Below are 16,438 nucleotides of genomic sequence, written 5' to 3'. Positions count from 1 at the left end.
CTGACCGACAGACACACGCACACACATATCAACAAGCACGTACATTACACTCGTTGGAAGTAGAGGCCCGAGGCATCAGTCTCACAGATTGGGAGAAAAGAACCAATCGTTTGTTTTCTGATTGGGTTAAAGTTTACACATTCATGCATTCCAAACAAGAGCCATACAGATAGTTACATTATATCTAACCTTTGACACCGATACATAAATAATTTCTTGTTTTGTGTTATTAGAATTCCTGCAACTGGACAAGATAAGTGAATACAAACTGAGTTACAAACTCGTGTCCAAGTTGCAAATCTTAGGTGCTGAGAATAAAAAGATGAATACAAAACAGCACATTGAGTAAGTACCATAGACCAGCTTTACATTCCAACAAGCACCAGTGCCCCCACCTTGTTCCCTCTGTCGGTTGACTTTTCCAGTGCTCTTGCTCTCATCCTTTTCCATCCTTTTTCTCGCTTCTTACTCTCGCTGAATGTATTTGTGCAGATCAGAAATTGGCACGAAGGACACTTCTGTTCGGGGTCTTTTCTTGTTGGAGACAGACTGCTGATTTCTCGCTCACCTCTAACCTTTCATCTGCTCGACTACCCTCTGCTTCTTCATTTTGCTGCTTGGACTTGGCCAGTCGGGGATCTGAGTGTCGCATTGTCGACTAAATCTTCTGCTGTCCTCTCTCGTTTTTTTGTTTTGTTTTTTTAATCTTCTGCCGTCTGCCTACCTGCCATGCGACCCATCTCTGCCCATCTGTTTCTCCTCTTCTGTCTCTGTGTTTCTCCCTCTCTCTGAAGTCTTCAACCCACGAGAGCCCGAAGACCCCCTCCAGCCCTTGGGACCTTGAGTGAATGACGGCCCAACTAACACGCCCTTTTCCACCTTCTCATACAAGGACATGGACACAACCCCCCATAAGGAAGAAACCTTTTTTGGAGCGCATTGCTCAAATCGGATCCCTCGTGAACAGCAGCTAAATAGCTTCACGTGCGCACATAAACGCATAATTGATAAAATGCAAAATGCAAGACAGACGCCACTGTCTTCTGCTGAGCCATTTTTCAATGTCCACACAATGAAAATTAGACACGCCTTGTGTTGTGATGCCGGTTTAAAAGTGAGGATGCAAGATGTTTAGCAGGAAGGGAGGAAGAAAGGCAAACCAAGCTGGACGGACTCAAATGGAGAGGTGATGGATAAAGAGGATGACTCCCGTCCTGACCGTCCATTCAGAACCAAATGTTGAAAATGCAGAAAGAGCCAAATGTTGAAAACAAAGCCAAAAAAGAAAGAAAAAAAACCCTGCTTTTGCAAACTGTGTGGAAGGGAGGCCTCAGTAAAACCATCTCCATACCACAGAGCCTCATCCCCCTGGGCCTACATGCGTATATTCACACCATCCCTTTTAAGTCTCTGAACTGGAGATAGACGTTTTGTTGCAGCACATCAGCTCTGTGTTTTGCTCAGAATCAATCAGATGTGAACCGATGCCTTTATTTAGAGGAGTGACCTTTTTTGTAGTGATTCAGACAACCTCTAAACATCTGGGCTCAGTGGTCTCTGTACCTCCCCCTGTTCTCTCAGCGGAGACAAGGTTGGGGTGCATTTATTGTGAGTGCGTCCACTCTGAGGCCCCTGGCCCGTTTATTTCTTTCTTTATTGAGGTTGATGTGGCGATTGAGAGCAAAGCAGGACCCGGAAACAAAAGAGGAGAACGTGTGGTCTGATGTCGTGGAGTGAGCGTCCTTTTCTTTGCCTGTGAATTTGTACAATTTGTTTTCTGTATGTTTGAGTGAGAATTGTTATATATATTTTAATGTTTATGTTTGTTTGTGTGTTTGATTGTTTTTGCATTGACCTCTGCTTTCACTGCCGTTGCCGTTTCTTGTTTTGTTTTTTATCTGGTGATTTTCTCATTACTGTTACTATTATTATTGCATCGTAACTATTGTTTCATTATTTTGTCGTATTTTCATTTGGCAACTTTGGAGGCATGTTGTGCACAACAAAAAATAATCTAATTATAAATCTATATGCACATACACATATACAGGTATATGTATATATAAGTGTATGTACCATGATTGTAGAGTATGAATGTCTGAAGATCTAAATGGAATATTTTTGTCAATGAAGAACAAGATAAAAAGTTACTGAGGTTTAGTTTTGAAATGAATATTTTTCTAAAGGAACTCAAAAAAATATATATTAAATTTAAAGTACTGCCCTGTCCCATGAAGCACGATGTCATTGCCTCTATCAAGGTGTATTTATGTTTTATAGACAATATAAAGCACTATCCAAGTTACATTTAACATATGTTTATATTTACGATGTTAGAAGGTTGTGGTTACGCCTTTTGTTTTGTTTGTTTTTTCTCTGTGAGGTCTGTCCCAAAGCTACTGACACCTTAATGCCACTTGATCCTTAGCAGATCCAAAATGAGGAAAAAAATAGTGTGTCTGAATGTCAATACACATATTAAAAGTGTTCGGACTAAAACATAATGACTTAACTGTTTCATTTAAGTATGCATTTCTGTCCAGTAGAAACATATCACTCAATAACATTGTTATTTCCTAACTGAAACATGTGTCTAAAGGATAACTGCAGTTTTAGCCTTGATATGAACATTATCATGTTAATCCATTCTTGTACTCAAACAAATATTGTTGTCTAATTGAGATTAACATTTCTTGTGATTGTATTTGCTGGATAAGAAGCTTTATTTTCAATAAATAAATATGTTTATTCAAAAAACAACGACTAGATTAATGGTCTAAAGGTGGCTCTTGGTGGTCAGAAAATGGGCAGACCTCATTGTTTTAAATGTTGAATAAGAACTGTGTTTGTACAGATGTCGGAGAGGCCTTTTGATTTCCCTCTAAATGCAAATGTGATGAGAATATGTTCTGTTGTCAGAATAAGCATAAAACATATTCAATAGTTCTCATGTATATAGGTTTTTGTGGTGCTACTTATCGTATGATGGCGAGGCAGTTTCACATTGTATGGCAGAAGGTTACACATTCCTGTTGAGGCTCCAGACAAATGAACGCACTGCTTGTCTCATCAGGACGTTTAATTCAGAATGGAGGCCAATTACACAGTGGATTCCTAGCAGCTGAAGCTCTGAGAGCCCAGTAATCACTCTGTGATTTCATTATGGTTTAATATCAATTGCCTGCTCCATCTCTAAGTGTGATAAACAGATCTCAGAGGGCCTTTGTACTGAACTTGCACTCCACACTTATGCCCCAGATCACCACACAACATATTGGACTCATTCTCTCATCTAATTTCTATGCCTTGGGTTTCATTGAATTTCCTTTAAATCATTTGTTTTCTGTAAGTTCCAAATCACAAATGAGTTGCTGATAATTTGAAAAAAGGTGACATAAAAGAAAAAAGAGAAATATTTATCTACCAGTTATAAAACAGAGAAACTGAAAATTACTTGTACTGTACAATGGCTACGTTATTGTAATCCGAACAAGAGCTTTCCTATTTTTCTATGTTGAGGTGAATGTTGCTACAGTATGTATTTCTATTTTTACACATGTCCCATATACACTCATATTCCATATTCTCCCTGGTATGAAATGCAATACTTATTATCCTCTTGGATAAACATAATGTAGCCAATCATGCAGTGATCAAACTGACTGCTACTTTATGTCAAGTGTGATGATATATTGCTTAAACTATCAATTTTTGTTACAATATTAAACGTTATCCTTAATACTTATTGCAACTTTTTGAGTTTGATCTTCATGACGAAATGGTGTTACAATTTATCCTAAAAATGTTTTTAATTTATTAGTGACGTGCAGAGACACAAGGTTTGTCGTTTTAAAAAGCATGTGCTTATTTTCTGATCCATCCCTCTGATCAATGTTTCATCATTTTTTTTTGTCTCTGTTTAATCTGTATTTCTTTGACTGGAAGAAAAGGTTGGAATTTTTTCACATTTGAAAAAGAAGAAGATATGTGATATACATGTTGAGGTTACAGTAGTTAAAAGTCCAAAGAAAGATGTGACATTGTCAGATTCAAAGGACATATATGATTTAGGGCGTATAGATAATTACATAACTTCATGAAGGTGCTTTTATATCAAATTGTGTATTTTTTCAGTGTGTATAATTTGACATAACTAACAAGTTTTCTGCACATCACTATAATAACTGTTTACTTATTTTTATAACTTGATTTTAACTTGAAAAGGACCAAAGTGTATGCCAAATTTGCCCTGTCTCGTTTTTAAAGTCTCTGATCTTCTATGTCCATATTTCAGCTTCTTTCCCTTTATGGTGTTCTATAAAGGTTTACATTGTAGAGGTTTTTTCTCAGTTTCTAGACTGCAAAAGCTGGAGGGGCTGTCTCCTTTATGGTTTGACCTTACGCCATTCTTTTACAATTTGTGAAGAAATTACATAAATAAACAACATATTATAAGGTACATGTCTCTCAAGTTGAAATGCTTGACCTTCATTGCACTCTTTGTACTTTTGCATGTTTTTTTTTCTAAAGTCATTACTATCAGTTTTTTTGAGCTGAGACTGCAGGAGGTTAGCATGGATCTGGAAAGTGATTGCATTTGTATATTTTTAGGACTGACACTAACAATTATTTTCACCTTTTAATCGGCTGATTATTTTTCTTGATTCATTATTGTTAAGCCTTAAAATTGTGAAAAGGCCACAGTTCTTCAGAATGTTAGAAAACAATTCACTCAGTATGAACAGTCCTGCAAACCAAAGTTGGCAGAACCTATTTATAAGCAAGTTTATCACCTGACTTTATATTTCCCCTCTGCTTTACCTTATTATAAAATATTATATTATTCTGTTTTTATCACTTATAATTACATGGAAGAGGATTTTAATATTGTCGCTAGTAAACATGGAGCCAATTTAAGATAATTTGTAGTATACAGCACGACATAGCATCATATATGCAAATTTGCAAGGATTATCTTATCTTATCTTATCTTATAAGCAAATCCATACAGTACCAGTCAAAAGTTTGGACACACCTTCTCATTCAATGGTTTTTCTTTATTTTTATTTTTACTTTTTTCTACATTGTCGATTAATATTGAAGACATCCAAACTATGAAGGAACACATATGGAATTATGTGGTAAACAAACAAATGCTCAACAAACCAGAATATGTTTTATATTTTAGATTCTTCAAAGTAGTTGAATGAGAAGAAACTTTTAACTGGTACTGTATATTTTAATTTTAAAATATATTGTTCCTTCGTAATTGCCAAATAGATGAAGTGGAGTAAAAAGTACAATATTTCCCTCTGAAATGTGGTGTAGACCTATAAAGTAGCATACATTTGTAAATAGGTAGCCTACAGAATGTTTAATATCTAAACATTTAAATGATAAATGACTTAATTTTAGTCGTTTGTCAAAGTTAGCTTGACTTTGACTTTGGTTATGTGGTCATGAGTTTCTGCTCATGGTGCTGTGCGTCAGTTCTTGGTCTGTGTCGCTCTCTAGCGTCCACACATGTATAACTCCACAAGCGCTTCTGCTGGTTTCAGGCGGAAGTGACGTCACAGGAGCAGAGCGCGCTGTCCGGATGTGGCTGACGTCACCGAACATTTGTTGTAAACATGGCGTCCGTGACAACAGGTGAGAACAGAAAGGCCCGGCGAGCCAACGTTACCGATGTGCAACATTTGAAATATTCACGCATTTCTCTGTTTAGTTAGTAGTCGCATCAATTCAGAGCAGAGCCCGGAGCTTTTACATCCGGGTTTGTTTCGCAGTTAAAGACTCAGATGGCCGGCAGCGCTTTCTCAATCATAGCCTAATGCTAATGCTAAATGCTAACACAAATGGTTCTCATTTGCGGACTTGAATTGTTCCCATAAACCTGTGATTTCAGATTCCTTTATTTTAACTGGCCTCAGGTGAGAGTTGCGGACTGGGTGGTTGTCCCTTTGCTCTTTGAGCTCGGTTATCGTCCTATGCTAATGTGAGCTAGCCGGCGCTGAGTCCTCTCTGTGAGGCTTAAAGTACAGTCTTCACGCGGTCCGGTTCCACCTGAGGTCACACCTTTAGATTGAAAGTGTTTGGCTTTGATTTGTGGTTCCGTCGTGTCAGGCTATTTAGTGCAACATGATGTCTCTGTGTAGCTGTGAGTGCAGCCGTCCACGTCAAAGCGTGTCGGACGGAGCCATTGTTCTGGCAGCTGTTGCAAATCATTCACCCCCGTCTCTCTGTGTCTGTAACTCAGGCTACAGGACGCTTCATTAGTGGTGTTTTAAATAACCCTCAGCTGGCCATGATCAGCATTAGACCTCATGTTCAGTGCCAAGCCCCTCTCCCACTGAAGTCTGCCTCTTACTAAGAAAGAAAGGTTTAACTGAGAGGTCCATATGGGCACAAGTACTGCAGAGACCATTAACTTGTTTGACGGCCATTAGAAAGTGTATTACCAGTTTAGATCATGGCTCAGTGGATATTTAAAAAAAAAAATGCCAACCGTGACTGGTTTCAGCTTCCCACATATGTACACTTTCTGCTTTTGACTGTTTTATATAATTATGACTTCAGTTTTTTTAGACTGTTGCTCAGACTAAAGAAGTACTGAAGATATAACATTTGATTTGTTGACACTGTATACACTACGCAATGAATGTTAGACAAAGTGCTCATTGGATGCAGACTGCTACATAAGAGTTGTTATAACTGAAATTAATAACATGGGAGTGGCTGAGTGTTCATGAAATCCTTTATGTTGTACCATTGCTCATGGTCTGTTTTTGCTCATTTTCTTTCTTTAGCCACCTCGGAGTGGATTCAGTTTTTTAAAGATGCCGGGATCCCAGCTGGCCTTGCAGTCACTTATGCAGTCTCCTTTGTGGACAACAGGTAAGCTAATGCTCCTTTTTCAAAAGCTTTTTATAGTACACTTCAGCCACACTGATGAACTCGATCATGGGAATTTCCTTTGCACCATTACATCAGACTGGAACTGAGCTGAAACGCAATAAATTGTCCTTTCATCAACTAAGCAGTGTCATCACAAATAAACTGATTAGACTTTTATTCCTTGTTTATCTATATTTATCCACAAGGTACAGCCAGAGCATTTTGTGATAATGTGATATTTTCATTTATTCAAATCAGTAATTCCTTTGATTCAAGTGGTGATTATGACAGCTTTCATGGAATTAAAACTGTCCAGTGAATTATTAACTCCATGTGACTTTGTTTGCAACTCTTTATTTGTTTGAAGTTGGTTGCTGTGAACTAATGGGAAATAATGTATATTGTTTTTCTTTGATCCAGACCTAGCAAACAGAAGTACATTATTACACAGTGTTATATGATTATTCTTGTCACTGCAGAATTCACAAGAACATGCTCATGGACCTCAGTAAAGACATCATGATGGACCTCGGCATAACAGTCATTGGTGACATCATTGCCATTCTTAAACATGCCAAGCAGGTCTACAGGCAGGTGAGATCAGACTTAACAGTTTCACGTTCTGAAGTATGGAAATGTTGAAAATGATGGTAATTTGTCTTTGCTGGTGCAGGCATGTACAAACAAAATACCTCTGGTATATATCCAGTATTATTGTGAATGCAGTCATGTTGAATGGATGTTTTTCAAAGCCACTGCAGTAGACTGTGAGGTTACATAACCTCTGTAATGTGAATCCCCTCTTCAGGACATGTGCAAAATGGCCACAGAAGCCATCTCCTCAGGACAGACCAGTGTTAAAGCTGAGCTCAGAAGAACTGCCAATACTCGTAAGTATCCCCATTTGAATTTTCTGTATTGACTGTTTTTGAACAGACTTTCATTGTCATAAATTAAAGGGCTTTGTTTTCAAATTAGGGTCACAAAAGAATGTGAATGATACATTTAAACCTTGTTAAAAGGAAATGTTTCTAATCACGTTTCTACGTTTTCAAACAATGTACTACATTGCTTAATTGTACCATGTGACCTATACATCAGCCCAACAAATTGCAATATGAATCAGCAGTTGTACGATAATATACTATGACTGGAGTTATTAAATCAATAAAGCTGACATGTCTGAAGTGTCATAGGAAGTTAACCATAGGTGTGGGTAAAAAATCAATAAGTTAATATCATGATGCTTTCTCTTGCTAGATATTACACTGGTGTAATTTATTGATGTTTGATAAAATATACACTAGTGCACCAAAAGCATTATACACCTGTAATGTATTTGTCCCAACACACTTTCTCTAAACTGGATATTTGTGGTGGTGTTTATTAATTAAGAATGGGGTCGTTGAACATACCTACTATGATCTGAATAAAAACAAGCGTTTCGGATGCGAGTGCTGTTCTTTGTAGCCTTGATTACCGCCGGCAGCAGTGCTTTAACAATGAATATCCTCCGTCTGGCGCACGCGCAGGTCGAGTCTTTATGTCAACAAAGTCACGTGTGATCTCGGATGACCTCAGTTCTGAGTAACTAACTAAGGACAGAAGTTCGTACAACCATAGTTACAACTATAGCTCTGGTTCTTCTTTCTCCTAACTTACTGCCAGAGCCAGTGCTTTAACACTGGGTGACATAATAACAGAGTTACAAGGAATTGAGAGGCAGGCATCTGTTGCGACAGCCTCTCGTGGGAATAGAACGGAGCCCATGAAAGATATGCCCTTTTCATCCATGGGAATAGAGAGAGAGAGAGAGAGAGAAGGCCATTCTGTGACATCCTTATCTTCCTGTGCCACTTGGCTTCCAAGTTAAAGCTGTTCAGCCATCTCTGCAGAAGCCACAGTGACAGCAAACAAGGGAACGTGAACCTCAAGAGGTGAAGAAAGAGAATGTAGGGCAACCACCTGTCTGACAAGTCTTTAGAGCGACTGGATCCAGAGCCACATCATTTAAGGTTATGCTCTGAGAGGGGTTCCAAGAGCTCATCTCCATATTAACCCTGAGACCCAGCCGGGCAAAGTGAGAGAGAAGCCGAGCAGTCCCCTGGGCTGCCTGAACCCGGGATGGAGCACAAATCAGTCAAAAGGTCATGCTGAATGACTGAAGGGGTGAGAGGGCCTCGACAACGCGTCTTTTAACATTAGTGGGGAGAGGGCGAGTCCAAATGGAAGAACCCTGAACTGAAAAAGCTGGCTTTGTCAGGCAAAACGAATAAACTGTCTGTGGTGAGGCACGATTGGAACATGAAAATAGGCATCCATCAAGTCGACTTCATGTCAAGCCTCCCTTTGATACGGTGCACTGCTGTATCAAAAAGCCTTCGTCGTCTGTGAACTGACATTGGGGTCGAGGGCCACTGGCATCTGGCCTTTAAACCTCTTCAGAGGAAACTATCAGGGAAGCAATGGCAGGCTAGATAGCTGGCATTTAGTCGAGACCAAATTTCAAGCATCCTGCGTGGCCGCCAGGGATCGGCCGTTAGATGTAAGACGGGAAAGAGCCTCAGGGTCCCTCCAGAAGAAGGCACTAGTAGGTTTAGACTGCTGAATATCCAGCTGCTGGTGAGTCAGTTCTATGTGAATGACTGACCCCATGGAGTTGTTTTCTACCCCATTCGAAGAACTACAAGCCGAGTAACAGAAGCGAGGCCCAGAGAAACGAAAAGGCCCCTCTCCACCCTACTGAATAAAGAAATGGTCTGAAGCTGCCACTGAGATAATATACTCCTCTGGAACCAACTCAGCCACAGGTGGATTGGCTGCATCGGCCTTCCATGTAACCGTACTGGGAGGGAGGGTCAGGAGCACCAACTTCATCTGGGCTAGCTCAGCAGTTATCAGAGGGCGAGTAATCCACAAAAGTATCTTAATAGTAGATAATGGATCTTAAGCTAATGCTTCCTTAATAGTTAAGCTGCGTAAGAGAGAAGATGGAAAAAGCAATGATGCCATGGATGACACCGGAATTAATATCCAGCCGTATACATTTGAGGTCACATGTGACAGTTGGTATAAAGACTCGACCTGTATGTGCCAGAGACGGAACATATTCAGTGTTAACGCACTGCCTCTTGCGGTCACTATGGATGAAATAAAACTGTAGAGATACTTTGTTATACCACTTCCATATGGTGTTGTTGGGAAAATAATTATAACATAGTACCACAGGTTGGTGTGTCCTTCTGTTCCTTTCAGAAAAGATACATTTTCTTTCATCTGATGAGAAAGAAATATCTTCCAAAAAACAAAATTCCAACTGCAACTCTCATCTGTTGCCATTTTGATCAAACACACTCTGAACATTTATATACCTTTTTTAATTAGCTATGACTGGCATCAGTCATCTACGATCAAGAGTGTCAAGCTAACTGATTGGGCGGAGGTAGAGAGAGATTTTCGGTCCTGTTTTTATTTTGAGGGATATCTAACTTGACAAAACAGTTTTTACTGGCTGTATATGTCATTATGTCAGGTAACGGGGCATATTAAAGGGTACATGTTTCCATTAGGAGATCAAGTAAATGTTACAAGAGCAAACTGCTTCACTTAGTTTGTTGACATCAGTGCCAGGTTGTACAAGTCCTACTTCAGTTCTTCACAACATGTACTTTTATGCACACTTTTAATTTTGGCAACTGTGAAGCCCAGCTGTCCTCTGATTTCATCTTGGGGACATAAAGACAAGAAGAGCCCCGATAGGAAGCAAGCGAAATCACGTGTACTTGAAAATGTCTCTGCCTTTTCTCAGCTGCCACCCGTATGATTGCCAACGCTTTGAGCAATGACTCCCCGCCGGCCACTCCAGCCCGTCGGCCTGACAACCGCCTCTCGGTCACCGTGTCCAACATGCAAGCAAACAAGAGCGGCAAAGCAGGTACATCTCATCAAACGTGTCTTTTACCCCACACATCCCTTATTTCCTGTCCCTCTGGATCCATGAGTCCTATCTTATTTCTACCGTTGCTTATCCTCGTGTACGCACCGCTTTGTTTGTCAGTGCTAAGTCAGCCAGCTGACGAGGGGAACGGTTTGCCAGCAGTGAAGCGCCGACGCGTGACAGCTGAGATGGAAGGCAAGTACATCATCAACATGCCCAAAGGCTCCACAGCTCGTACACGTCGCATCCTGGCCCAGCAGGTCAAGAAAGGTAGGCCTGACCCAGTGGCCTCGCCCGACAACTCGCCCCAGTAATGCTGTTGCTCACCACAGCTATTCAATACTAAAAATTTTCATCGAGTTCTTTCATATTAAAACTGAAACAGGTGACTCAGGGCTGATTGTTTGCCTGTTTGACCTTCATTCATTTCTGTCACGATTTAATCCCTTGTCTTTACTCATACTGTCCACTGCACCAACAACTATTCCCCCTGTCAAACTGCTTGTTTTCTCCTTTGTCTAACATCACCTACATTTCTTCCGACCAAAAATCTTTTTCTTCTTTTTTTTTTTTCTTCCATGAAATGAATTATAAAGTGGCTTCTGTCTGTGTAAAAGAGCTGCGATGCTGTCAACTGCTCAATATTAGGAGTATTTATTTCATGAAAGAAAACTTAGTTAGGTTCTTCTTCTAAATGCAATTCTGTCATTGGATTCCTCAGGGTAATTATCAAAATTGAAAATCGTACCGCAAAGTACATGTTCATTTGAATTTCTGACCTCAGTCACAAAACAGCAATTGTTAAAACTTTAAATTCCTCTGGTGAGAGGTTTCTAAACATAAGCCAGATTTCTCAATCTAGTGCATAATACAGTGTCAAAGTCAAGTGTCTTTTTATACCATGACTTTTGAATCCAAAAGCTGTTAAACGAAAGCTTTGGTACCATACAATCGACATTCTTTCCCAATACTAGGGACTCTGCAGTACTCATGGGTATTTATCAGCTTTAGCTCCAGTCGGCATTGATGAAAATATGACACTTTGATGGACACGCAAATTTTCGCTCCTTCTACGGCACTTTGTTTGTCATCTTTGATCAAGCAGCGCTCGAACATCGCTCCGAGATAGTTATCACCGAGTTTGAAGCAAGACTGAATAAGTAACAAGATATAAAAAGGAAATAACCACAAAATCATTTTCACTTGCCTTCATGTAGCTTTCTACTGTTTAGTAACCCTTTTTTCCGGCTTTTTTGTGACATGGAACATGACACATCAGAATAAAAACAAAACAGAAAGACATACTCGTCCGCTGGCAATGGGAATGGAGTCTTTTGTCTGTTTTTGCAGCATTTAAATAACCTAAATATATGCCCTAATTTAGTGGAAATAGAGTATAAGAGACAGTCGAGCCGTCACAATCATTTTTGCTCTACTCCTTGAAAAGGTTCGAAACGCACCTCTGTGTTTGCAAGACTTGGAGCTGAATCGAAGGCGGACACAACAACAAGCAATAACAAGGTGAGGCCTGTCAGTATATTGCATTAGCTCACTTTGTACGGTCTTGTATTTTATTGTATTTAATTGTTCTGTATTCTAACAGATGCACTTATGAAGATAAGTTCTGTGCTCATATTGCTCATGTTTTGCAGCCCACCGGTGTGTTCAGTCGTCTTGGCAGAGGGGAAGAAGAGACAGACAAGCCGCAGCCGGTCAAAATGTCTGGTAACATTGATGTAGATGACGAGGACGACAGTGATGGAGAAGGCTCCGTCCTCCAGTATGCTGGCGTCCTCAAGAGAACCCCTGCCGTTCAGAAGAAGGAGCCAGCCACAAAACCGGCCCCGACCACCCTGCGGCGCCTGGGAGGCAAATTCAAACTACCTCCCTCTGACACTCCCACCTCCTCCTCCCCTAATGGCCTCCCCCCTGCCAAGGTTAGTGTGCTTCAGAGACTTGGCAAGCTCCCTGCCACACACCTGAGCGCGGCTGCGTCACCCACAGCTGCTGACACACAGGACAACAGGGTGACCAGCACCAGGCCCAAAGCCCAGGAGGGACTCACCTTAGCAAGCCCCAAGGTCAGCAGCAGCACCGGGGCTGGAGGAGGAGATGGAGGGGGAGGAGGAGAGTCTCTGGTTGCCCAGATGGACATTAGGGCTATCAGTGTTTTTAAGAGGCTGGGCAACAAGAGAACCTAACGCATAAATCCCTACAAAATGATTCAGACTCTTTCTATTTGTCCTTTATAGAATTTGTATCACTCCCTTTTCTGCACTCATCCTGGCGACATGCAGGGCTGCAGATTGAAGTGTTTTTTCTGTATATGGTCTGTTTTATTGCTGCTTTTTGGCTCTAGAGTTTCTCTTAGATTTAAAAAAAAATAGATATTTTTCTTTTTTTTACACTTTAGTCATGCTGCCATAGAAAAAAACAACTTTGTTTAGTGTCTAAGCTTTTAATTTGAGGACTCAAAGTTCTCTTTGTATTATGTTGTTCTACCAGAAAAGCTATTTACCATGTTCCAATCATATCTGCCATTTATAGTTTTTAGAAATATGTATTTAACTATATTTGCGAGCTTAAGGCATGAGCATGATATCAACCGAGCTGCCATAATGGTGGTTTTATTTTTACCCTGTAACTCTACATATGAAGATGCTGCTGCCTAAACTTCCCTATTTTGAGAGTCCACCTGAACCAATTCCGTTGACTAGTTGAATTTATTCCCTCAAGTTGAATTATGCGGTTGTTTTGATATTTGACTAAAAGTGAATTATTTCTCACCAAAAAAAGACGCAGTTGAGTTTTTTTTTTTTCTACACCTCAGATAAGTGAAGTATATTCTTCAAATTAACAGTCAGATGGAAGACCAGCCAGGTGATGTTTTCATTTCTGGTTACCTTCACCACCTCAAAATGACCTCCTCTACCATGTTTGGAAAAGCAAAGTGTTGATGAAAGGCTTCTTAACTTCAGCCCTAGACTTGTGAGTGAGAAAGTAAATTCAAAGGGTTCCACAGAGGGACTTCTCTGAACACTTGAATACAGAAAAAACACAGCACCTCTTCTTCTTCTGCGTTTTGTGGAGTAGAACTTCTCACCTCTGAACTGTAGAGGCCCATGTCAACCTTTCTACCATAGTACTGAAAGTTTTCTATAACCACCTACTTGAACGGAGGGTCAGTAGAATATTGTTCTTTTTGAAATGCAATGTATAGATTTGTTAGACTTGGTTTCACACAGCACAGAACCAGTTCTGCTGCATATTTTTCTATGTGGACATTCATGTATCATGTATCCGTGTAAAGAGACTCAGAGATGCCATCAGGTCCGGTGTCAGGGGGCCCCGTAAGGTCTCGGTAGGTCCTTCACCTTCACACCAGTATGGGTCATTATCACCTGTGTACTATTTTGTCTTTCGTCACACCAGAACTTTGTTACACTTAATATTTGAAATGGTTAAAATCACATTAAGGATTTTTTTATTGTTTTAAAGAACAAGGTAGATTCAAACACACCTCAAACTGTAATTGTTTTTTAATATGCTATTGAGAAGATAAAAATCTGAATTTGGGCAAAATGTGCTTGGAAAACAATTAAAAGAGAAAAGGGTCCAAACAGCTTCCCTCTTTATTTGTTTCTCTCTCTACAGGAGACAATGTCATCGTCACACATTGTTCTTTTACTTGTCAACATGACAGCAAAGTCAATATTTATATTCTCCTAGGAACATTTAGATTATAATTTATCAATAAACCAGTTAAACTCCCACTCCTCTCACAATGAGGTTGCTGCTGCATAATTTCGGCTCAACTGTCAGTGTTATGTTGATCGGAGGGGACGCCTCTTTACTCTGCAGCTGCAAACACATTTGCCATCCAGGGGCCGCAGGGGTTGTTTAATATGTTGATAACGCCCGTAGTCAAGGCTGGCTCAGGTTCGACTTGGTTCAGCCCCTAGATATGCTGCTATGGGCCCAAACTGCCGGGGGACTACCTAGGATACACGGAGCTCCTCTCTCCTTCTCTCTCTCCATCTTTATGAATTCATGTCCCATTTTTGCACATTACTGACTTGCTTCTTCCTTGCAGTCCTTGTGCTTTCTCGCTTTGCAGGTTTCCATGAATCGTGGTTATATCTGGACCGTGGTCGTGCCTCCTGCTGTGGCCCTGCTGACACCCACTGCTCCTTTCATTTTTATTATAAGTCACATTACTACTACTATTCCCTTTACCATTACTCTTATTGGCTTTGATTCTTCCCTGGAGTCTTTGTGCTTTCTCGCCTCGCAGGTTTTCGTGAATCGTGGTTGTATCTGGACAGTGGTCGTGCCTCCTGCCGTGGACCGGCTCACACCCACTGCTTCTACCATTATTATTCATATTATTATCAGATTATTACTATTATTCCCTAAATGCGGGACAGAGGATGTCGTATGTGTACAGATTGTAAAGTCCTCTGAGGTAGATTTGTGATTTTGGGCTATACAAAATAAATTGAATTGAATGTCTCGAATGCCACTTGAGAATTGACTTGTGTTTGTTTGGGTTGAGTGTGTTGGATGGGATTGTGAACTGCATGCTAATTTACTGTTGTAAACTAATGTAATTTGTTTGTGCTGAATATTAATTTACATGTTTCCCTACAGGGATAGAACATGTTTATTGCAGGAAAACTAAGAAGACCTACCACCAGTGTCATCTCTACGCCATGCAGATGCCAGTGTTCACCGTGATATGGACACAGCTCCCACCACTGGTCATCACAGCATTGACAGAATGACAATAGGGCTTTTGCCAGTGTTTAGTTGTACCTCAACACCTGCATGTATCTTAAGTTTTGTTGTAGGCTAATACATTATTTATAAATGTTAATCTGCATGTTTGTTGAAGTCAAAATGATATGTTCACCCAAGAGGAATTGATACACCGCTGGTCCCTTATCCATGAACCAAGAAGCCAATATGGATGTGAGACTATAGATGTTTACATGACCCACTGAGAGGATAGCCTGCTCCTGGACTGAGTTAACCCCATGTGAGGATTTCCTCTTTTGCGCACCAGCTGATGAGGAACCAGCTGAAGAGGCAATGTTGCTATGAATCTGGAGGAAATAAGGTAACAACCTTGCTACGATCACACAATTTAGCAGAGAAGAATCATATAGAAAAAATAATTTGTACAGAGATCACATGATTTGGCCGGTGGGGCGCAGGTTAGCCCCACACCAGATCACAAGCAATAAGTGTAATGAAGACTATGTCCCCTTGAGGTCGCTCTCCTCCACCTCATCTGGTCCACGCAGCCTCCTGTTGGCTCCATCTCTTTGAAAACCTTATCAGCTGAAATCATCATGCGCACCTGATTCACCATAATCTCATGTCTCCAGAAGGGATATACATTTAAGTCAAATGCTGAATAAATCTGTATCAGCATGCGTTATTTTTGTATTATTATAAAGGCTGGACTCTTTCAAACATTTTGAGTGACGTAATGTGCAATATTTTTGACACAAAGCCTAATAATGAATCCTTTAATTACAGTAAAAAATGGAAGGTGTTGCAATGTGAATGTTGTAAAAAGTGCGCAGTTAGACGAGTGTTCAA

General features: G+C 40.3%; 1 protein-coding gene across 4 annotated transcripts; it reads left to right on the top strand.

The window, feature by feature from the left end:
• Positions 1–5,562: 5,562 nt before the first annotated feature.
• On the top strand, positions 5,563–13,042 carry c1h19orf47 (chromosome 1 C19orf47 homolog). 4 transcript variants are annotated; one of them, XM_054597685.1, is made up of 8 exons: positions 5,563–5,649; positions 6,807–6,894; positions 7,374–7,488; positions 7,703–7,784; positions 10,703–10,828; positions 10,952–11,026; positions 12,279–12,352; positions 12,484–13,042. In XM_054597685.1, the coding sequence occupies exons 1-8, from the start codon at positions 5,631–5,633 to the stop codon at positions 13,030–13,032; spliced, it is 1,128 nt and encodes a 375-aa protein (XP_054453660.1). In that variant the 5' UTR covers positions 5,563–5,630; the 3' UTR covers positions 13,033–13,042. The 4 variants fall into 4 exon arrangements, with proteins under 4 accessions (XP_054453660.1, XP_054453643.1, XP_054453668.1 ...); XM_054597668.1 differs by having other exon boundaries at positions 10,952–11,101; XM_054597693.1 differs by lacking the exon at positions 5,563–5,649 and adding an exon at positions 5,666–5,930 and having other exon boundaries at positions 10,952–11,101.
• Positions 13,043–16,438: the final 3,396 nt, after the last annotated feature.

Source organism: Anoplopoma fimbria, chromosome 1 (genome assembly GCF_027596085.1).
Source record: "Anoplopoma fimbria isolate UVic2021 breed Golden Eagle Sablefish chromosome 1, Afim_UVic_2022, whole genome shotgun sequence".
Lineage (NCBI taxonomy): Eukaryota > Metazoa > Chordata > Actinopteri > Perciformes > Anoplopomatidae > Anoplopoma > Anoplopoma fimbria.
This window is presented reverse-complemented; position numbering and strand designations above follow the sequence as displayed.

Bases quoted from the DNA above. Each gene is read 5' to 3' on its own strand.
- c1h19orf47 (XM_054597668.1), top strand. The intron at 10,829-10,951 runs GTACATCTCATC...TTTGTTTGTCAG, and splicing joins AAACAAGAGCGGCAAAGCAG to TGCTAAGTCAGCCAGCTGAC. The intron at 12,353-12,483 runs GTGAGGCCTGTC...CATGTTTTGCAG, and splicing joins CAACAACAAGCAATAACAAG to CCCACCGGTGTGTTCAGTCG.